Source organism: Neofelis nebulosa, chromosome 6 (assembly GCF_028018385.1).
Source record: "Neofelis nebulosa isolate mNeoNeb1 chromosome 6, mNeoNeb1.pri, whole genome shotgun sequence".
NCBI lineage: Eukaryota > Metazoa > Chordata > Mammalia > Carnivora > Felidae > Neofelis > Neofelis nebulosa.
In genome coordinates, this window is record NC_080787.1 from 142748365 (window position 1) to 142772529 (window position 24165).

Consider the following 24165-nt stretch of genomic DNA (forward strand, 5'->3'; position numbering starts at 1 on the left):
GCACCACTCAACACCTCCCTCTTCTTCACTCCAAGGAATCCTTCTGGTCTCCCTGATCTCAAACCTGTCAGGATCTGCCCCCATACCTTCTCCCAAATAAAATGAATAAAAATTTCAAAATAAAAATAAAGTGCTATGATTTTGAGGCAAAGACATCTGTTGCCAATTTAAGCAGCAAAGGAATACTGACAGCAATCCTGGGTCTTTAAGGCTTGTAAACAGTCAATTAGCCACACAGGCCTGCTGGCTCGCCTGGCCGGATTGCTTCAGGCCTTTGGTGGGGATTTTTAGCTTGGCTCACCACCCCTGCTTTCTTAGCAAAATTGCCAGTTCCACCAGTGACAGTGCTACCAATCAGCATGGATGTTACCTCCCTTTTTATCGGATCTTCAATGGATTTTTTAAATCTTTTAAATTCGGTGTACAAGTTTGAAAATTGACAGCATCTAAAATACACCGTGCATTAAAGCATAAGCAGCAGCTTGCACCTCCCTACACAGAATTCTAAAGCTGTAACGGGGAAGGGGGGCACCTGGGTGGCTCAGTCGGATAAGCGTCTGACTTCAGCTCAGGTCATGATCTCATAGTTCGTGGGTTCAAGCCCCACGTCAGGCTCTGTGCTGACAGCTCAGAGCCTGGAGCCTGCCTCGGATTCTGTGTCTCCCTCTCTCTCAGCCCCTCCCCTGCTCATGCTCTGTATCTCTCTCTCTCTCTCTCTCTCCAAAATATCAACATTAAAAAAAAAAAATAAGCTGTAATGAGAGGGTGGGGAGTGGTATGGATAGATATGTCACAAATATATTTTTTGAAGTAATACATAAACGTAAAATAATTAAACAAATGCAAGAAGTTGAAAACTGACCTAGAAGAAATTATGTGCCAGTTTCTCAAAAGAGAAAGGGATGTCTTTGGCTAATACAGATTTATTCAGTTTTAAGACAACTTTTCTACATTTGTCACTGCTGAAATCCTGTGCCAGAGCAGGTACACATGGATTAAACTACAAACACACCTCTTCCCTTGCCTCCTCACAAACGCCTTACCAAAGTCTACTTGCTCTGTAAACAAGCAAATCAGGCAAACCCTTCCGCTTTTTATTTCACACCCCATGCCTCCCAAAAGTGACACCAGGTATGAGTCTTGCTCATAAACCCAATGACACAGTGTTTCATGTCACTCCAGGACCCTCTCTGCGACCTGTGGGGACCATCCTCTCCCCTTGCACAGGGAACCTAAAAGTCCTTTGAGAAGTTTGTGACTTTCTAGGATTCTGAAGTTGAGGGAAGCAACTCTGGTTACTAAAGAACATAAGTAAATCACCATCCTGATAGCTATTCCCACAGTGCTTACAGGAGCACATCTTACGAAATAACTTCTTGGCTCCTAAGAAGAAACCGGGCTGGTTTTCTTAACTGGGCTTGGTGAGACAGAGCGCCTTCCACTGGGGCTGTTGAGCCAGATGATGACAGAGGACTATTACTCAGTGGAATACATACTACACTGAGGAGGACACACCCAAGGATTGCTGTCACCCCACCGGTTATCAAAAGCCCCACTAAAGCAGGCAATGTAGTAAGTCGAGGACATTAATTGTGACACCACACCGGCTTAAGAGGCCAGCCTTTGGCAACAGCCTGCCCTCTGACTTTTAATGCTTGTACTCGACAGATCACTGCTAGCAGCTGTCAGCTCTCAGAACAATCAGTTAGGGGAATAACCAGGGGGAGAGATTTAAGAAATCATCCACACCTGGGGTGCCTGGGTGGCTTGGTTGAGCCTCTCATTCTTTTTTTAATTTTTTTTTTGATGTTTATTTATTTTTGAGAGAGACAGAGCATGGGCAGGGGAAGGGCAGAGAGGAAGGGAGACACAGAATCTGAAGCAGGCTCCAGACTCTGAGCTGTCAGCACAGAGCCTGACATGGGGCTCGAACTCATGAACCATGAGATCATGACCCGAGCCAAAGTCAGATGCTTAACCGACTGAACCATCCATCATGTACCCTGAGTGTCTGACTCTCGATTTCAGCTTGGGGTCATGATCCCAAGGTCGTGGGATGGAGCCCCTCACTGGGCTCTGTGCTGAGCTTAGAGCCTGCTTGGGATCCTCTCTCTCTCCCCCACTCTGCCCCTCTCCCCCACTCATGTGCTCTAAATTAGAAGAAAGAAAAGGAAAAGAAAAGAAAAAAGAAAAAAGAAAAGAAAAGAAAAGAAAAGAAAAGAAAAGAAAAGAAAAGAAAAGAAAAGAAAAAAGAAAGAAAGAGAGAGAGAAAGAAAGAAAGAAAGAAAGAAAGAAAGAGGAAGGAATGAAGGAAGGAAGGAAGGAAGGAAGGAAGGAAGGAAGGAAGGAAGAAAGAAAGAAAGAAAGAAAGAAAGAAAGAAAGAAAGAAAGAGGGAAAGGAAGGAAGGAAGAGAAAGAAAGAAAGAAAGAAAGAAAGAAAGAAAGAAAGAAAGAAAGAAAGAAAGAAAGAAAAAGAAAGAAAGAGGAAGGAAGGATGGAAGGAATAAAAAAGAAAACAAAAAAGAAAGAAAGAAAGAAAGAGAGAGAGAGAAAGGAGGAAAGAAACCATCCACAGCTTAAAGTTTAGGAGGTGGAACCAGCATCCCCTCCCTCTATTCTATGCCATTTTATATCAATACATCCCCCAAAATATCCAATTTTCTTTTTGCCCTTCCTCACACTGAGCTGTAACTTACCATTTGTAAAAGGCAGGGTGTCTGTGTTTAATTCGAAACGGTTCTGTTGGAAATGTGAATTTTTACCCAGGATATCCCTGTAGTCTATGCATCCAAACAACGGCTAGAGTTTTATCAAGCACTTGCTATGTGCCATATAGTGCTGTACTGTGGTACCTGCCTCACCTGCATTATCTCACTTACCCCTCAATATAAACCCTGAAAATTTAGTAACAGCATGACCCAAATTTAAAAATAAGCTAGTTGACTACAACAATGTATATGACTTAACCTACGTCACACATCTAGCGGTAATGGGTCCAGACGTCAGCAGTCAGCCCTGGTCTTAACCACTATGCATTATAGCAGCCACAAATGTTTCTGAATGAGGAATGAACCACACACAAACACACAAATGTACACAACCATGGGGGGGGGGGGGTTGTCGGAGAAAGGAAGAGAACTATGAGTGAATGCATGAATACATTTTCCCTTCAGGCAGAATCTTTAAGAGTTAAACAATTGTTCCTCTATCGCAGGGCAATTAACTTCAGGCATGTGCTCCAACCTTCACCCAAAGCAGACAGATTCCATTGAGTGCCAGGATTTTTCAAAGTCAATTCCAACTTTGTTAGAGAGACTTGAGGGTTTTACCTTCCTCCCTATCAAGTGTTTACCAAAGACCTTTATTGTCTGGCCCCAATTTGAGAAGATAAAACAGACACCGTCTCAGACCATCTCAAGTGCAAACGTTAATCCCATCATTTAGCTTTAAGATGAAAATGATCTTCTTAAAAGAGAAAAAGAATGTTAACTGCATGCATCAAACCAAAGCAAACCAACCAAAGCGACTCTATTCCTAACATCTCACAGCAACAATATGTCACGTTCATTATAATTTTGGATCTGTAAAAAGCAAACAAACGAACAATTACAATAATAAGGTCTATAGTACACAGGCTGCTTTTATAAGATAGGATAGTCTTATAATGTCTTTATAATAATATACTTACACAGTTATTACCAAGATGATAATTATCTGCCTTACTGCACAAAATTGTTTTCAGATCTTCTGATGACAATTAAGTCATTATAAAAGACAGATTTCACCTCACTGATCACTTCCAGGAAATCTCCCACAATTGCATTTCATAAAATAGATTATCTTAGATCCTTAGATTTCACCCTGAATTCCTAAGGTTGCTTATAAGCATTTATACTTTTTCTTTTGTTAATAGTCAGTCTTAGGAAATCCTCCTTTTCTCCTTGATTAAAACATGATTTTAGGAGACGGAATTTCTATGGCAGAGCTGGAACATTACATTATCTCGAGTTAAAGTTAATTTTTAAACTGGAAATACGATAAAGGGACCAACAACCATGTTACCTTAATTAAATATTTTTGCAATATCCATTCTAGGGCTTAAAAAAAAAAAAATGAAGGAGAAACCCAAAACACGCCTTGGGATAGGAGACACAGCCACTGATGCAAAAAGAAGTTATAAAACAGAATTCCAGGTTGCTAACGCACACAAGAGAAGGATGTTAAATTGGTTAAAGTAATAGATAATAGATGTGCTACAAACCATCACATACTCAGAAATTATTGCGGGGGAGGTAGGGGGTGGGGGTGGGAAGAGAAGCAAAAAAAAACTGGTTTTTTAAATGGTAACTATTAAAACACCAAAATTTTACCTTGTCAAATTATTTTTAAACCACGTTCCACTGAATTAGAATTGTGGACTGCTAAGGATAGAAGCTTTCCCAGAACTGAGTATATGTTTAACCCTGGGACGATGTGGCAATGTCAACCACCCACAACAATCTGGGAAACAATGCGAAGCAAGAGAAGGGGCAGCCACACCCTTCAGAGGTGGGTTCTTACTTCAGTTTCTCATCCAACCATAATCAAGCCCTATTAGTTTTAAGTATAATCTCAATGTCCTTCCAGAGTTCAGGACCTCGGAGATGAACGCCCAGGTGGCGGCGCCTGGATCTGGTACAGCAAGTGTGATTCATCTGGGCCTGGGTCCGAAATGTTCTGAGTCTGTATTTTCAAGATGTAGGTATAAATTGCATCATGCTAAAAGTCAGAAAGGGAGGAAGAGAACAGTATATCTTAAAGGTGGAACATCCTTCTGGGGTTGGGAAGGAAGTGATTTCCTAACCTTTGAGTGAGATTTCTGACCACTTCTGGATAATAAATTCCTACAAATGCTAAGCTATGCTTTTTGGCTCACCCCACCGGAGTGAAGACTGAATATATAAAGACTACATTATAGGCTGAGCTAGAAACAATCATCAATCATTAATCAGCCATGGGCAGCAGACTGGAAATGATAACACACAGAACACCCACAGCTCAAGGTATAACTCCACACCACACTCCCCCCCAAAGCACTTACTTCCTCTGAGCTCAGCCTGCCCCACCCAACTCCCAGGCTCTGTTCCTCTCCATTCCTCACAGCCTTCCCTTTTCTCTCCCACCACCACCAGACTTTGTTTCATCAAGTCCGTGTTTTAGCAGTGCCTCTGTGTGTTGACGAAGAGTTTTCATGTCTCTTTGTGCTAAAAACCTGACCGGTTTCACAATTCACAGATCAAGGAAAATAAACACCCAGGAAGTCAAGTAAATTTTCACAGAGAGCATTTAACTGAGACTTCTTGAAATTCAGGGACTCCCCTACAGTGGAGGGACAAGTTCACTCTGGGTCATAAACCCAGTATCATGCTCTGTTCCAGAAGAGTCAAGTAAGTGCCTCTGCAACAGGATCCTGAATCAAATAACATATAGGATCCTTAAAAAATATAAACACATATATGGATAGTTATACATATATGTGTGAGTACATATATATATGTATGTACGTATATGCACACACACACACATACACACATACACACACACACACAGATATTATGTGTGTATATACAGGCACATGCACCTCCAGAATAGAAGGCTACTCAAAGATCTTAATTTCTTCATTTGTTTCCACCTACTCGGAGGCATAAACAGGGCCCTCGTGATCTATTCCTCTCCCCAAATACAAACCTCTCCAACCTCATCTCCTTCCACTCAACCTCCTGATAGGTACAGCACAATCAAGTTCTTTCAGTAGCCAGTACTTAAATGCCTGGCTCTCTCTTGCCTTTCAGTTTTCTGCCAAGTATTTTCTTTCCCCTCCCTAATCCAGGCCGGGTTACCTCTTGCCCATACTACAGGTCTTGATTTGAAAGTGGCTTTCTCCAAGAAACCATTCAAGCATCACCCATTCAAACCCGGGTTAAATACTCCTCCTCTGCACACCTAGGACACCCTGTAGCTTAAATGCCGATGGACTGGTCTGTGTGTTCCCCTTGACAGAAAATGTCAAAGACACCAGGGATCCTTTCTTGTTCACTACACCTATAAGAGATATTATAAATGACAGGTTTTCAATAAATATTTGCTGACCTGTATGTAAAGTTATTTGGTTTATCTATTGGCACCAGTTTTCCTGCTAACAAATGGCTTCCACCTATGGGCTGTAACAGACATTCTTTACATATTATTTTATGGCATTCTGAGTATTTCAGACAAATCTTAGGATATATGAAGGTAAATGATCAGCAACAGGGAATTCTCCCAAGGTTTAGGATCCATCCATAACAAATCTTTCCTACCTAAATGGGTTAACTAGGGAATATCACAGAACTCAGGGAGCTATTTACTCTCATTTCCAAATTTTCATTTCCAAAAAATGTGGGGGAAAAATGGGGAAGGGAGAATTTCTGCTGAATAACTCTTCTCTATGGAAGCCACAGTACACAGTCATTCACTAAGTGAACGGCTTTGTTAGTATTAAAATAAGAGATTGCATCATCTACACTGTACTGTTATCCAGTTGGCATAACACGTCCCAATAGATCAAATAGCTAGTCACCAAACAGTTAACTATTTCAGAATTTGGGTATCGGTTTTAAAGAATTAAATTAAAATGCATTCAGTACCTCAGTCATACTGAGAACAAACCAGAGCTGTGTTCTTTCAGGAAGTGGATGGTCTCTCAGACATCAATTCCTCTTTTCCATTTGTTCTTGGACATACTCAGACTTCTGCTGCCATCAACGCACTGAAACTACCCCGTCCGGTCCACCCATGTCCTCTATGTGGCTCACTCAAAATGCTGGTCAGTTCTCTGTCCTCCCCTCACCAGCCTGGCCCAGCTGACTATACTCCTTCCTTCTGGGAACACTTTCTGCACTGGCCACCAGGGCCACCCTCTCCTTGCTTTCCTTCTACTTACTGGCAGCAACTTCACAGCAATCTTCCTGGTCCTGGTCGCTCATCTTCCAGACTTTCAAAGTTTGAAATACCCCAGGTTTTCTTTTCTCTTCATTTGTCTTCTTTTGCTCATTCATTTGGTGACCCATCTGGTCTTGAACCAGTCCCCACCACCCCATTAATCCAAACACATATATCCAACTGCCTAGTTCACTTCACGAACACACACTGCAAATTTCAAATCTGAGTATTCCCTTAACCATCTCCTCCTTCCAACTCCCCAGGCCAAGTACTCGATGAGTATCTTCTTACACCAATATCCAATCTCCCAATTGGCCTTTCAGAACACCTGGAACATGGCCACCTCTCACGGTGGCCACAGCCACCATGGGGTGCCAGCGTCTTCTTTCACATGATTGGTGTCATAGCATCCTGCTCCTGATTCTACCCATGTTCACTTCAGTCTTCTCAACACAGCAGCCGCTGTAACCTTAAAATGTAAATCTGATAGCACTCCTTGGCTCAAAATCTACTGGCTCGCCAAACACCAAATTAAAGCCGAACATACAATATATATAGTGATCTCTAAGGCTCTGCACCAGCTGGTGTCTGATCTCTGATCTCACCTCCTGCAGCTCTTCCCTTTGCTCACTCTGCTCCAGTGGCTCACTCTAGCCACCTTGCCTCACCAACACGGCAAGCACTCTCCTGCCTCGGGGCATTCGCACTTGCTGTTCCGTCTGCCCAAACATTCCTCCACCCGTCAGCCTCACTGCTCACTGAAATCCTTCCCTGGTCACCACAGTGAACACTGCATCCCCATTCCCTTCCTGCCTGCATCCACCGATGCAGCCCGTCGCCCCTCCACGTCTAGGTGCTACAGATTTTACTTACATCCTGTCTACCCCCACTAGCAGAGCAGCTCCAGGAATACAGGAACTACTGTCTACTTTGCTCACGGTTGTATCCGCAGTTCTTAGAACAGTGCCTGGCACAATGCAGGCATTCAATAAATATTTGTTGAATGAATGCATGGTGACTATGAAACCCTCGCTACACTTGGTGGGAATATCCGTTAACGGGACACTCTAGTGAACAGACTAAGAGTTAGTTCTAGTTCTCCTCATGTGGCCTAGGAATACAGTACTTCATCAAAAACCTCATTTCTAGAACTAAATAATGTGAAATACAAGTGACTTCATTTCTGAATACCAGGTAAATGGAGTTAGTACTAATATAAAAGTCATAGATGGGAAATTAGCAAGTTTTAATAGAAATATCAGCCACATAGAACACTGGGATAGATGGTATTAAAAAAAAAAAAAAAAACAACTACCATTTTATAGCTGGCCCTATCACACAAAGAACTTATTAACTTTACCTGAGGGAAATCGCAGAAAAAAAAATCACACCTACTTCTTAAAGTTGGTTGGGTCAACGATGAATAAGAAAATGGGCCATATCATATCTGCCCCCACCTTCCCTTTAGTGCCGGGCCCTTAAGAGCCCTACACACCCTTGGCTCTCTCCAGGTTGGTCTTTCGAATCACCCACTTGCTTTGGCAACGCAAAGAAGGCACTGATCTCACGGAATCGAGCTCACGCACCCACACGGCAATTGCAACCAAGCATGTCAGCCAGGACTGCTGATACTCGCTAAGCATTGGACGAAACTTGAGGAACTACTCCAAGATGAATTTTGCATTTATCAGCACTGATTTTGTATCTCCATTTACATGCTACCCTTGTAGGACTCTAATCTTCTCTTTTATTTTGCATTCCATACCTTCTAATGAGTGGTACAGAAATAATTCTGGGTGTCATATTCATGTATATTGCATCATTTCACACTCAAGTATGAGAACCTAAATTTCAGCTAACACTATCCAATTTTAACACGTTTCATGTGCCAAGCTGCATGATATTTACACCTCATTAAAACATGAGACAATCAGAGTGCTGTAATGAGAGAGGGCACTGTGTTTTCTTAAGGGTTTGAATCATGCAAGACGTTGGTACATCATGCAAGATGTATCTTCTACAAACTGGATGAGTTTTTGAAGCTGGTATCTACAAGGTGTGCTCACCCTTGAACCTGCAAAACAGCTCCTCCCAGAATTCAACACATTTTACTGGTGCTTCCCTGTGGAGTCACTGAGTCACAAAACCTGGACATTGAAGTCCCTTCTACCACTCACACATCAGACCCTGCTGGGGCTTCCAGATCACTCTTGGGCGGTGCCTCTCTCACCATTCTTTTCCCTCCTTTTGTTCCCAAGCCCTCATTTCTAGCTCAGGCCTCCCCAGCGCTCCACCCAGGACCCCAAATGCCCCGTAGAGCAGGTCTCTTAACCCCTAATCACTCCTCCTCCTCCTTGGAGCCTTCCCTACTTCCTACAGTTCTAGCAGCAACACGCCTCCATTCAAACCCTTCTGTAATTTCCCCAGTGAATGAAGAACAAAGTTCCTAAACGTCAGTGGCTCTCAAACGGTGGTTCACAAACCACCTGCAAAAGACACCGGGGGCTGTCCACTACAAATGGGACTCTAGGCCCCCACCATGAACCTACAACATTAGCAAACTCTCTGGCAATTAGGGCCACGAACCATCTGGTCCTTACCAGAGGCTCTTATGCCCACTAAAATCTGAGTGCTCTTGAGTCTTGCAGTCATACAACACGGCTGGACACACCTGGCTGTGCCAGACAAACCAGCCCACACAAGACTGAAAAACAAAAACTAAAAAAACCCAGGCTAGCTATTCGAAGGTAACAGAGAGCTGCCACGGCAGCCAGGACTTGAGAGGTCAAGATCCCGGAAAGACAGGAAAATGAGTCCAACATTCTCTCCCACGTTGCTCTTTGCGGCTTTTCTGATTCCCAAGCATCCTGAGGACAAGAGGCCACGCAGAAAGTAGCCATGGCTTAGAATACGAGAGAAAAACCATTTGATTATCTTTGTATGTACAAACAAGAGAATAAAAGCCACCTCTAATTCTATCATCCTGAGACAACCAATGCTGGCATTGTAAATGTATTTCCTTCCAGTCTCTTCTTTTAATGTATATTCTCATAATCTCAGAATTTTAACTTATGAGAAAACTAGAACCTAAAACCATGAAGTGATTATCCAAAGGCTACATCATCCCTATTAAATATACTTGAAAACTATCTTTCCCCATTTACAACAGCCCAATCACATATGTTTAAAAAGAAAAGAAATAGGATGTTCTCCAGAACTTTTTTTTATTGGTTGGTAAAATTATAGGTTAAATTTAAGAAGGTCAATTCAAATCTTACTGTTCATAGCATAAATGTTTTCCCCTTGCCCTCGTGACTTATTACCAGCCAACTTACATTGGTATCCACCAAAGAGCAGCTAGGTTGAGAGGTCAGGTTCTGGAAATCAAATATGTCTTGATTCAATCCCCATTTACTCATTACACAACCTCAGAGAGGTCAGGGCCTGGTGTTCTTAACTCCAAAATGAAGACCATAAAAGTGCCCCTGTGAAATAAGCATTCTGAGGGCTAAACGAGATAATCCACAAAAACTCCCCGGCAAAGACCTATCGCGTAGAAATCTCAATAAACACCACCTGGTAACGGCTGCCTCCTTACCAAACCATGACCTTCTTGACAACAGGCTTCATTTATATCTAGCTCATCTTTTTGTCCCTAGCATAGGGCAGAGTAACTGGTACGAAAAAGGAAATAGATAGATAGATAGATAGATAGATAGATAGATAGATAGATAGATAGATAGAGACAGATTTTTTAATCTGTTAAGAGGAAACTAAGGGTTGAAATAAAAACTTAATGAACATTTAACATAAGGTTATAACGAATATATTATGTGTCTGTATATACATGTGTATAGTCTGTACACTTATGTTATGTGTTAATACACACATATACGGACTATTTACTTACAAAGCAAACCAAAAGATTCAAATATTCCATAATTATCCCCGAAAAATTTGTAGATTGCATTTTGGAGTGAGTTCTACCCCGGTGTAAGTACTAACAGTAGTGCTTTTCTTGGTTTTTTTGTTTTCTTTTGTTTCCCAATTCAGAGCACCACGAAATAGAAAGACCTTAAGTCAACTGACAACTTACTAAATCAAACAGGATCCCACAAACTAGCACAAAAATTTGGAACATATACCCTACTTTGAAATCCTTCTGTACAAAGGAATGAATTTATGTATGAATGAACTCTTTCTGTACAAACAGAAACAGTTCCTGTCAGGAGCCAATACCGCACAGCCAACGGCAAAATAAACTCAATCAAGAGAAGCCACATTCCTTTTTCACACTGAAGAGGAACTACCTAATGGTCTGCTATGCCCAATAAGGCATTGGTATTTTTGACCTAACAACACCTCAATGGAATCACACGTTGCAATGTTGGGAATAACGGAACTAGTTAAATGGCAAAATGAAATTACGGGTAACCAACGGATTTACTAAACAGCTGAAGAATTACTGTGGCGCTAACCATATTCACATCTTATAGGTAGGTTTCTCACCTGGGCAACTAACACCTGACCGGAGTGGACCACGGAGGGAACGACAAACTGACCCACAGATATATTTTGTTTGTCCTCTGCCAAAAAAAGCCTGTGAGCGGTTTTCTAAAAACTGGACAATGTCACATACAAAGCCAGATCTCCAGCTTCATTGTGAAACAACAAGAAAAAGCAACGAAAATCAGAAGATCTGGAAACCGTAGGTCTGGTCAGCCAAAACTGGGCAACCGGCTTGTCTTTGGGTGGGAGGCAGTCTCTACAACTTTCTGCCTTCTTCTCACATGTACTCCTCCATTTCCATTCCCGACACTGCCTGCCTGCCCCCTGCCGTCAGCTGTAGTTTGTAACTCTTGTTCCAAGTCCAGGTGCCCACCCTGGTCTTGAGTGTTCATTTCTGTAGTATCTCTTCTAGTTTGGACTCTCTTGGCCTTCCACAACCGCAGGGGCTCCCGAACCCCACCTGCACGGGTTCAGTGTCCACGTACTAAATGAAAGAGCTCTTCACCTTGATCTTCAATTTATTTGCTGCTCTGAGTATGTCTCTCGTCTGCTTTCCTTCCCTCACTTCTCTTTGCATCTGCCTGTGCTGTTCAAAGCCAAAACTGGAGTGCTAAGTGAGAGAGAACAACTATCCAGCCTCTCTCTTAAGATGGAATGGGGGAAGGGGTTACATTCTGCGCCTCTATTAGAGCGAGGTCTGGAAATTCCACACAAAACCTAAACAGGTCCCTTCAGACCCCGAAACATTCCTCTCCTGTGTTTTCCTAAGGCTGAGCACTCAAAGAGGTCCACAACAAAAGGCTCCCAGGGCCTGGGGTGGAGCAGCTGGCTAGGAGCCTGCAGGGATAGCAACTTCGACTCTCCCCCGCCCACTCTGGAAAGGACACTCACAGACAGAGGTACCGTAACTCATCCACTGAAATACGCAACAGCCGTCCCTACTGGGAAAGCTCTCCTTCCTTACTCATCACTCTGTACGAGTCAAAAACCAACTGTAGACAGGAATTATGGGGGACAGTCTGGTTTCTTTGTTTTTGTTTTTGTATGCGCTGCATGAGTGGTATAGACCAATGGTCCTCAAATTTTAGCCAGTACCAGAATCTCCTGAGGGACCTGTTACCATGCAGCTTCCCGGGTCCCACCCCCAGGGTGTCTGATTCTGTGCGTCTGGGATGGGGCCCGAGAATTTACATGTGCGAGTTCCCAGGTGATGCAGATGCTGAAAACGTAAGTTCAAAAACAGTGATGATGCGATGCTGGGGGACCCATGCGTATGGGGCTGGGAAAGGGTCTCGTGAAAAATCTCAGCTTAGAAATGTCGGGTGTCAGGTCCAGTATTCCTATACTTATAGGTGCTCATCACGTGTGCTGATTAGACGGTACCCGACAAGAATGGAGAATTCCAAAACAGAGGTGGTCTTCACAGATCAGCATTATAGAAGTTCTCCAACCTGGCCCAGGGGTACTCACAACCAAAGCGCTTCATAATATAGGTCTCTAGACATCTTCCTCACAAGGAGGATGACTGTTGTTTCCACAGACGCTACTCACAGCCACCTCATCCGTGCACAGTTAGTGTGGGGCTCCAGCTGGAATCCTTGTTAAAGAGGTGCTCACAACATCAACAGCTATTACATGAAGGCTGGTCCACTCTACGTGGGAAGCTAGTTTTCTTGTCTGAAGGATCACATTCAAGGCAGCATGACTTGACTCTCTTTATAACACTGTGATGTAGGGGCGCCCAGGTGGCTCAGTTGGTTAAGCATCTGACTTCAGCTCAGGTCATGACCTCACGGCTTGTGAGTTCAAGCCCCACGTCGGGCACTGTGCTGACAGCTCAGAGCCTGGAGCCTGCTTCGGATTTCTGTGTCTCCCTCTGTCTCTCTCTGCCCCTTCCGTGCTTACTCTGTCTCTCAAAAATAAATAAAGACATTAAAAATACTTTTAAAAAAACACCGTAATGTAAAATTACTCTGGGAACATAAAAGGCTATTCAATTAACACAGGTTAAAGTGGGAAACGCACGCGCGCGCGCACACACACACACACACACACACTGCTAAATCCAAAAGCACTGAAATTTCCCCTCTGCTGCAAATCTCTGAAAATAGGAAATAGAATGTTTCCTTTCACTAAAAGGTTTTCCTCAGGAAAGCATGATTCAGATTATCATAATCACCGCCTTTTCTGATAGATAACACGTAGGGGTTCTCCTCTAAAAGGGCTGACAGATTTTCTTCTTGGGGGAAAAGGGGAGGGAAGGGAGCATAGGTATGTGTAGCAACCTTCCAGGCTATTCTCATATAAGCCTACCTACCCTCATTTCTCTGACACTCTACCCTACTGATAAGTAATGCATTAAATGTTTAAAAATGAATTCAATTCTTACCTGTTGAAAATCACTCAATACATCATCTATTCTACCAAAAATATGATGGCTTTCTTTTCTAAAGAAAATTAGGACAGTCTTTCAATGGAGCAAAAATATTTTAAATCAGATCTATCTACAAGTTCCTTTGACTCAAACATTTTTTAAGTTTTCCTACAGAGAGCTTTCTAGTTTTTACAACCTACTGATCTGCATTCTAAGGAACTGTTTTGCTCTAATAAACACAACTGCATTTGCCCTTCTGATCCCAGGTTAAAAACTGTTCAATCAGCCATTTGATGTCAAAGAAAACAAACTAGGCTAAGTCCACTTTCACAAAACCCCTATTCATAGATGAATAAACAGCTTCAGAAACTGTAGCTCCCAGCAAAATGTGCCAGGAAAGAACAATACTGGGAACAAAGCACGTGAACGCAAAAAGACAGATTTCCTCCTCTATTTAAATGACAAGAGAGTAATCAGGATGAGGGGAGAGTAGGAGCTCTCCTAACCCCAGGAGGGAAAAAAAAAAACAAAACAAAAACCCACTAATATACCTCACGATTTCAAATATAATTTCAAAATGATCTACCAGTGAACCAATTCCATCTAGAACTTGCCCTCTCCAATGCTGGAGCCACCAAAGCCTTAGTCCAAAACACCATCATCTCTAGAATGCTTTCCAGCTGGCCTCCCTAAATTTACTTCTGCCGCAAATCCAAATCAGATTTGTTACTCTCCTGCTTTCCACAACAACTAGGAAAAACTGCAAACAGCTGACCAAGATTGAGGAGCCCCTCCATGATCTGGCCTCTGTGTTATCTCTTACCCCCTCTCTGCCCACCACCCCACCATCCTTGTTCTTCATGAGGCCACCACACTTCCTTTCCTCAAACACTCCAAATTCATTTACACCTCGGGGCCTCTGCAACAGCTGTTCTCTCTCCCCCCTCTAATTTTCCAATTGTTGGTTCCATCTCATCATTCATGCCTAAACGTCATCTTCTCAGACAGGCTTCCCTGATGACACCATCGAAAGAAGTCCCCCACCCAATCACTTCCCTTCATAGCTTTACTTTCTTCTTTGCACTTATCGGTAGTATTTTCTCGTTCGTCTATTTTGTTGCGGTGGTCATTATCAGCCCCATAGTTAAAGCAGGGGTCTAACTCACCCCTGAACCTGGAACACAGCTGGATTTCCAGCACCTAGAATATGTGGAACTTGGTAGGTCCTAAGTAATTATTTGTTGAATGAATGAAGAAATACTTTTTACAACAGCATGGAACTGTCATCAAAATAAGTATTCCTTCTGCACTGTTGCTCCTAAGCTCTTCCCAAGAAAGCGACTACAGAACCATTCTATGATACTCTCTAAGACCTACAAGGTCCTCAAAAGAGGTGAAGGAGATTGTCCAAGGAAACATGAGGAGAAGACAGAAAATGTAGTTAATTTAACAGACCACCTGTGTACTATGGAATTGTTGTTATTAGTAAGCATGTGAAAAGTGACTATCAGCCACAACAGTATTATATATTCAAACGAATATAATCCAATTATACTATATATTAGCTTGGAGTTATTATGGATTAATCATTAATAATAAGCATATGAACATATATATGCCGTGCACTCGCTATACTGCCTCTTTTATTTATAACTAAAATCCTATGTGTTGGTTATTATCAGTCCCATTTTACAGATGAGAAAACTAAGGCAGCCTTGAAGAAGAAAAGTTACTTACCCAAGCTTTCAAACCAGTTAGTGTTAAACACAGAACATGAATCCAGTTTTATTTTACTCCAAAGCCTATATATTATTCACCATAGCTGCTTGACATTCTCTCTCAAAGCAATTAAAAGGAAGACACTATGAATAATCAAAGGCAGCAGGAAATGTATGTGTGTGCGTGTGTGCGTGTGTGTGTATGTATGTCCCTGTGTATGATTCTACCAAATAGAAATGTTAATTATACCACATAGACAAAAAAATGCAATAGGACACTCAAAATAAAAATTAGATTAGAAGTGTCAAAAGAAGAAATGATGTATTCTATTACTGAGTTGCATTCTGAAACAATACAACACAATCAACAAACTACAATAAAATAAATAAATAGCCGTGAATGTCTCAAATACTAAAAGGTCAGGTTCAAAATATGCAGTGTCCTGCTTAAGCTGTGTAATTTCTTAAAAAAATTTTTTTTAACGTTTTATTTATTTTTGAGACAGAGAGAGACAGAGCATGAACAGGGGAGGGTCAGCGAGAGGGAGACACAGAATCTGAAACAGGCTCCAGGCTCTGAGCGGTCAGCACAGAGCCCGACGCGGGGCTCGAACTCACGGACCGCGAGATCATGACCTGAGCCGAAGTCGGCCGCTTAACCGACTGAGCCACCCAGGCGCCCCAAGCTGTGTAATTTCAAAAAGAAAGAAAAGGCCTGTGTCCTAGGAGTATAAATCCTAAGGGGAGAATCGGGAAACACAAAAGTTAGAGGCTCTCTGGAGCTGCCCCTTCCCACACTTGTCGAGGAGAAAACAGTACCCACCTTGGCCAGAGGAGAAGACAGGTATAGAGGGAACAACAGAATAGAAGCCTGTGGAGTCTGGTCCCAATTCCTGGCCTTTGACCTTGGACAAGTGATTTAACATCTAAAAGCCAAGATGTCCTCATCTGCTACAGAGATATGCCTTCACTGAACATCTCTCGGGCTTGTGAAAAGACGCAAAAAAGAACAAACGTGGAGGAACTGTGCAGAGCTTACATAAACAAAACCTGCCTTATTTATTAAAGGCCAAAATGATGGCTACGCCTGGGGTGAAAACTCTAGAAATATCACGAAATGAGAGTAGAGAGGGAAATCAAGGTGAGAACACAAATGTCCCAGAGCCGGAACCCAAGAGGCTAGGAATGGTCAGTCAACACTGGAGGCAGCGACACAGAAGCGTGAGGCAGAGAAGACAGGCCCCCACAGCTCTCTGCGATGATGTGGACGCAGAAAGGCTCACCTGTGAGCCTCGAGCACGAAGAGGTCACTCCCAATCTCAATGGAGACAGACGGAGACACCTGGCCTTGGCACAAGGCACACTTTTAAATTATGAAAACTGCTCTGGTTGTTCCCGAAATAACATTCTGTGTCATTTTCTACCAATTATGCAATCTCCCCTGGGATCTGCTAATCCTGACAAACCCCTGGGTGGTCAGAGACTATAGGACCGGCCACAAGCCCACCCATCTTCCAATGTCCCCCTGGCGATACTGACAAACTTGAGCCACAGCGCCCACCGACCACCTCACAACGCCCTTCTTTTGAAAAACACAAAAACAAAAACAAAAAAATGTTGTTACGAGGACCCTTCGAGGCCCAAAACGTAGGTAAGAAATCCCAGGGGAAGTGTCTCACTTAGTTTGCAGACAAGGACCCGATGTTGTTGCCAGATGGTGCTTATGAACAGAAGCACACCCCTGACGTCACCTTTTTGCTTTCAGTAAGTGGCCAAGTGAAGCATCCTCAAACGAAGCACCGTCCTTCAAGGACTTAAACAAAACCCACGGAGCCCCTGTCGGGTCGGAGAGCAGAACCCAGCAGCAGAGTATAAAAATGTGCTCGCGGCCACGTGCCTGAGCAGTGCTCCTTGAACCATAATGAGCATGCGAGTCACCAGGAGATCCTGTTAAAATGCAGATTCCGATTCAGCAGGCCTGAGCTTCTGCATCTCTAACAAGCTCTCGGGCGAGGTGGCCTGTTGGTCATGGACCAGGTGCCAGACAGCAGTCAACACCCGACACCACGCGAGCCCTAACGCCGTGCTCGCTGGAAGTCCAGCTACTGTTTTTACAAAGTTGAGAAAACACAGTTTGGATTTCTTTACCCAGAGAAGGTTCATGATACTGGCAAGAGACATCTATCGCTCGGCCAACCGAGAATCTTCCCGATCTGCTGGCAAGTCCTGCCCTGGTTCCTCGGAGCGGTCGACAAATGGCAGGGAAATCTCTTCAGTACTGACTGGTGCCCCTGAATGGTAGGAGTCAACCCTCTGACAGACCTGACCGCTCACAGAGAATAATTTATGACCTGCAGCTATAGAATAACAGAGAGGAAGCAATAAAAACGAGTGGTAATTTACAGAGAGCTTACGTAAGACCGTACAATCAGGGGTAGGACTGGGACACAGCCCCCAAGTTTGATTCCAGAGCCCACACTCACCACTGAACTCCACTGCCCTGGTGCAGGCTATGGACACGATGAAGTCGTGGAGGAAACAAGAGGGCTGTTGAGCCCCGTCACTTATAAATAGGGGACCCTGAGCAAGTTCTCTGTCTCCCCCTCTCTGCTTTAGTTTCTTCATCTTTACCATGGGTTAATAATGGTTTGTATACCTCATTAGGTTTCCTGAGAATTATGAGTCCAAACAAAGCACTTAGCATAGCGTCTGACACATAATAAGTGCTTCAAGAAGTGTTTTTCTATTATTATGAGTAAGATAACTCTATGGCTGGAGCCCAGGAAATAGACCAGGACCAGGAAGTGTACGCAATAAAGTGAAGGGTTTCTGACCTCTGAGGGAGACATACAGCTCTCGAAAGGACCTCCCTTTTTCACTGACCACAGAGGCTAAAGGGAAAAGCATTACCTAATTGAAATCAGGGTTATGGGAGGAACTGACCTCTAGTATGACGGCAGCAGCAGGGGCCTAACGGCCTAACACTGGAGTTGACCTACAATGTACCCGATCTCTACAGATAACGCTGAAATTCTAGCCCCTCCAGGACCAAACACGGACAGACACCACAGGGAAGAACAGTGTACGTGGCCAGATTACAGAGAATGAGCCAATGTCCTGAATCCCACAGGCTCAGACCTTAAGCAAGAAACCCCCTTTACTCTTGGCTGGTGATGGGGAAACGGTGCCCATGCAGAGCCAGAAGCTGGCCAAAAAGACTTCTGCTCTGCAACTAAAGCTGGGTCGTGCTCCCTCAACACACTTATTGAGAACCTGCCCATTCCATGCCAAGCCATGACCAATGGCACTTATGGGAGAAACCAGTGGTCCTTCCTCCTTGTTAAAGACATTCCCCAATGGCCTGAAAACAGAAACACCACTTGGGTAGCTGCATTTTACCATGCAACTCCTAACATTTAAATCAAGCTTAGAGACAAAAGACTTCATATAACTTACAGTTTTGACCAGAGAAAGTTTACCAGGAATGAAAATAGAACACTGTTTCTAAAACAGGACTGACCCACGAGCTTGACAGAAGCAGAAAATTATGACATGTATCCTCCTTTGAGAACTAAGCTATAAAGATCAGTACATATAAATTACTGTGTGTTAGACACCACTGGCTTAAGTTTACCAGCATCTATTCTCCCCTCCTTCCTTATTGAACAAACTCCAATTTTTTTCAGGGCCACAATGTACCCAACCGAAAAGAACTACAGTGACTGGCCTCCCTTGCAGCACGAGGGGGGCTGCATGATAGTTCTGGCAAGTGAGACGTAAGCCAGAAGACCTGGCTCCTAGCAGTCTTTTGCCTCCTCTGGGTCTCCTTTCTCCTGCCTGGAACAAAGGGGGCATGGTCCTGGAGGTGGAACAGCCACCTCGCCACCTCACACTAAGGCATTAAGCGTGAGGATGAACTCCACTTGTGGCACCACGTGCTAAGGACAGCTGAACAGGACGGCAGAAGGAGCCCGGGCCTCTGACGGCACGGCAGAGCCCCCGCGCGCTCCTGAATTCTCCGTCTCCAGGCTTCATTTGCACGAGAAAATCAACGCTCCCATTTGGTTAAACCCCTGTAAGTTGGGTTTTCAGTGGTGCACACCTGACCCTACTCTCACCTGATACACATTGTAAAAGATCATTTGCTTTGCAAAAGCCTTGACTGAATTATTTGAAAGACGAGGTGCCATGAATTGTGAATTAATTTGATTTACAAATAACCCTCCTGACATACACCAAACGGGTAGGATAAGACACACATATCCCAGACAACTCTCCTCCGTTAACATGATTTTAAGAACTCACACCGTGAGAATCCTGGAGGTCTGGTCATCAATGTGGTGAAGACTCTGAGAGTCCTCTGGGAGTGACCCTGGGAAGAACCCCCTGAGAAGATGAAGTAAAGCCAAAGCACGCGGAGTCAAATGCTGCCGTCAGTTCCTTAGGTACCTAACCTTTCTGTGCCTCAGTTTCCTCAACTACAAAATGGAAATAACAGTTCCTACCTCAAGGGGTGGTTATGCAGTATTCAATGAGTTAATACTCATACAATGTGGAGACCGGAGCCTGACCTACCGCTGGGATTTACTGAGGATCTACTAATATCATGATAAAATTGGTGACAGTATAGCTAAAGACTAATACAAATAAAAATTATAATAATAAAAGCCAAATGAATTAATACATTCTATACGCATAAACCTTTCTTCTAATGCATGCACCTGCTGAATAGCGTCAACACGAAATCAAGCTGTGAATTGTGGTCGGGTTTAGACAGGGTTAAATCCAAGGTTTTCTACAGGCTCACAACCACTATACCATACGCATGCAATACCAAGAGTGGCAAAGTCTACATGAAGAACTGCTTATCAGTAAGTAGGATGTATTTATAAAGTGGGGGGTGGGGGGTGGGTAGAGATGTTAGCAAAGACAGCTAAAAATAGACGCATAAGCAAACAAGTCTGCGGAAGCCAACAGTTGATTGAAAAGTCAATACTTTGACAGCATTACTATGAGAAATATTCAAGTAATGCATCACGCAATTTGGGAGAATGTAGCCTCTTGTGTAAGCGTAAGCCACACTTGCACTTTTTATCTTTCCTAGATTCTAACACGGAAAGTACCCAGGTCATTCTATGAGGCTGTACTTAAGTGTCCAAAAGGGCACAAGCATTCTGTATAAAGTTGCCACATGCTAACCACAGGTATGTAACTTAATCAGTAGCCAGAGCTCCTGATACCAAGGTATTGAACTGCTGATAATTGCTCTTTCAGGTCAGTAGGAAACTTTCTCTAGATGAAAGCAATCTCAAGTCATAACGTCAAGGCAACTGGAGACCAAAAACCTTTTAATCTGCTCTTCCTTTTTAGATGCTAAACAAACATAACAGGATGTGAATTTACACTTCTCCCAATCCCAAGAGGACCCCCCCCCAAAAAAAAAAAGACACCAATCTTGAGGGTGTGAAGATCTCACTCCATAATCTTCCTGTGTGCCTGTTACCATTTTTCTAGTTGTACATTATCAAGTACGCTGGCAGAAGCTGAAGAAAGCCAAAGAGCGATAAACTGTAACCCTTTCTGTACCCCACAGGCAGTACTGTCCAACAGAAGTATACTGCAGGTCACAAATGTGAGTCACAGGTGTAATTTTCCATTTTTTAGGAGCCACAATTAAGAAGATAAAAATAAACGGGTGAAGTTAATGTTAATCATACATTTAATGCAATGTATCCAAAATACTTCGGCATGTGGTAAGTATAAAAAACTGAGATAATTTAAATTATTTTTTTACACCTCGGCTTCACACACATGTAATTTTACACTTACGACACATTGCGATTCTGACCAGCCCACTTGAAGGGCTTAAGAGCCACATATGACCCTACAGGACAGAACGGCTCTGGAGGTCAGAAGCCGCTGAAATCATCCTTTTCTTATGCTGCTTCTATAAGGGACACCAAGGGAAAAGAGACCAACCAACTGCATCCTGGCAGGTCACCAGGTGGGGAATCTGGTGGTGTCCTGGAACAGGGAAATACGCCCCACTTCAAAACAGGGTCTGGGAATTTACAGCTTTGAAGTTGCGTTTTGTGCCAAGCCCTGGCAATGCTCTTTACTCCTCCCCCAGGCAAAGCCAGTCACCAATGCACAAGTATGTGTTGTTTGCATCCTCGTTTTAAATGAGAGCCCTGGAAATTCTGGTCCCTGGACAAACCTCTTCTCTGGAGACACTGTATCCCTCTCCTGCTCCACTGGGATCAGGATACCCCACTGATGCACGCCATGTGTCCCATACAGGGAGGGACACCCATTCCCACGTGGTCTGTGTGTACTTGGCAGGCATGGGAAATGAGATGTAAGAGATGACCAGTTTCCTTCATGCCCCAGCCATGAGACGGTCTGAAAGGCGACCTGATCTTACCAGTATTACCTACCTCACAGGCTTACTGTGATCACCAAAGGCAATAACAGAGAGAGAGTTCTTAGCAAACTGTAAAGCGCTATACAATTCTAGTTAGTATTATTGAGAAAGGGCACCATTCCTCACCTGGAAGAGCAGATAGAAGAAAGAAAAAAGAAACAGTAACTTGAAACAAAGAGATGTTAAGCCAGGGGTGGGGGTGGGGGGGTGAGGAACCCATAAACACAGTGGTTCTTCTTGCGGGCTTTGTTTCTTTGGAAGAGTAGAAGAGGCTTGAGAAGCCTCCATCACTCTTCCCTGGAAATCTTGGGAGGCACTAAAAAGTAAGCCAGACCGCTGGGTAAGAGCTTCTACCCCTGCTCAGTCACCTATGACCGCCCCACCCCGCTGCTTTTCCTCGTCCCAAATACCGTACAGCTCAGGACAGTGATTCTGAACAGATCGCCTCTTCCCAGGGTCTAAATGTGGCCTAGAAATGCAGCGCCACAGGGGGTCCTGGCACCTTGGAGCAAAAGTCACCGAGTCCCGGGGAGTCTGGCTCAAGGCTTCTCGCCGGCGGGAACGCCTCCGCGTTGGCTCCGGTGCTGCCCTGTCGCCTTCTCCAACAAAAACAGAGAGGCTCGGCGAGCCGCCCTCGTCTCCCTTTACCTGTCCAACCGCCCCGTCACGCCTGCGAACTACTCCGAGCGGGCAGGCGGCATTTACGAGGTCCGAGGGGAGTCACCCACACAAAGGCGCCTTGTGCCTCTCCGCTCCAGGACGGGCAGCCTGGGAGCGGGGCACCGCACCCCGGCAGGGAAGGCGCCCCCAGCCCGGCAAGTCCCGAGATACGCACCCCCCCCCTCCATAGAAAGGCCGTCTCCACTCCCCGGCTTAATGACGGGGCTCCCCTCGGCTTGCCACAGCTCGCACCCCAAAGGCAGGCACAAGAGCTAGGGGATGCACAGGCCACTCCGAAGAAGTTTGCATTGCCACCGCACTGCGCTCTGCACGCGTCTCGCCCGCTGGAGCGGCTGAGCACCCCCAGACCCAGGCTCCCCGCCCACCCCATCACTGGGCCGGAGACGCGCCCCCCCCTCCCCCCGGGCCCGCTCACCTCTAGTCCAGTCCACCACTTGTTTGGGGCTCCACTTGGTCACGGGTTCCATGGTAAAGGGCTCTGCTCCCAGCTGGGTTAGAGTCGGCGGTTAAAGTCTGGCTACCAGGGCCGGCTGCCCCTTCCCGGGAGGGCGCGCCCCGCGGCTGGTCCCCGCGCGCCGGAGCGCCCCGTCAAGGCTCCATGGCCGCGGTCAGCGGGTCATCCCAGCGCGGCTCAGCCTGGACAGCGCGGTCCCCTCCCCGGCACCCGGACGCCGCGCGGCTCCTCCTCCAGCTGCCACCGTCCAGCTGCAGCTCCTCCTCCTCCCCCCCGCCGCCGCCGCCGGGAGGCCGGGCACAGCTGCCGCTCCTGGACGACGGCAGCTGCGGGGACGCGGGGCCGTGACCCCAGGCTCCCCTGGCCTCGGCTCGGCGCGGGACCCTTCGGGCCCAGCTGCTCCCGGCCGCTCGACCGCGCCGATCGCCTGGACCGCTTCCTCGGGTTCTCCGGCCGCGCGCTCCGCTCCCCCCTCCAGCTCCTCCTCTTCTGCGGCGTGCTCTCCCGGGGTCTCAGCTCCGCGTGCGCTGGCGTCCCCGAGCCTTCCCGGCCTCAGGTCCCACCTCCTGCACCTCCCTCCGGGGCTGGACTTGGGCTGGGAGGAGCGCGGGGCCGGCGCGCTCGGGTTACAAAGTTTCGGCTCCGGTCGCTGCTCTCGGAATAAAAGAGGGGCGGGGCCGAGGACCCTGTGAAACTCGTGGGAGGGGGTGGTTCCGCCCGAAACGGGCGAATCCGGTTACTTTCCTTCTCGGAGCCTTTCGCTCACACTGCGAGAGTGTCCCGGGCCCTACTTTCCTTTTCAAGTGGCGGGTTGTAGACCTTGCGTGCATCCCGGAGAGCCCGTTGGCTTGGGTGAGGCCCGGGTCCTATTGGTAGCAGAACAACCTGTCTTGGCCTGAGCAACAATACACTACAAAAAAAAAAGTAGGATCTGCATGTTCTGTTCATTTTCAATGCTTTGCATCAGAATGGCTCTGCGATTAAGCCTTTCTCACTTTAAATTTCTCAAGGCAAAATTATTTTACTTCATACTTTGGGTGACATT

At 45.2% G+C, this 24165-nt stretch overlaps 1 protein-coding gene across 4 annotated transcripts in view; it reads right to left on the reverse strand.

Moving 5' to 3' along the window:
• The window catches only part of CNKSR3 (CNKSR family member 3), an 83263-nt gene extending 59388 nt beyond the window's left edge, over window positions 1–23875 (reverse strand). Inside the window, exon 1 of one of the 4 annotated variants that reach the window (XM_058735726.1) lies at window positions 23082–23875. Coding sequence is in view for 3 of the 4 variants with exons in the window: in XM_058735723.1 (XP_058591706.1) it covers window positions 23082–23133 (52 nt within the window). In the remaining variant the exon portion in view is untranslated. The remainder of the gene's footprint in view (window positions 1–23081) is intronic. The other 3 variants (XM_058735723.1, XM_058735720.1, XM_058735724.1) reach the window with 3 other exon arrangements.
• Between the last annotated feature and the right edge of the window lie 290 nt (window positions 23876–24165).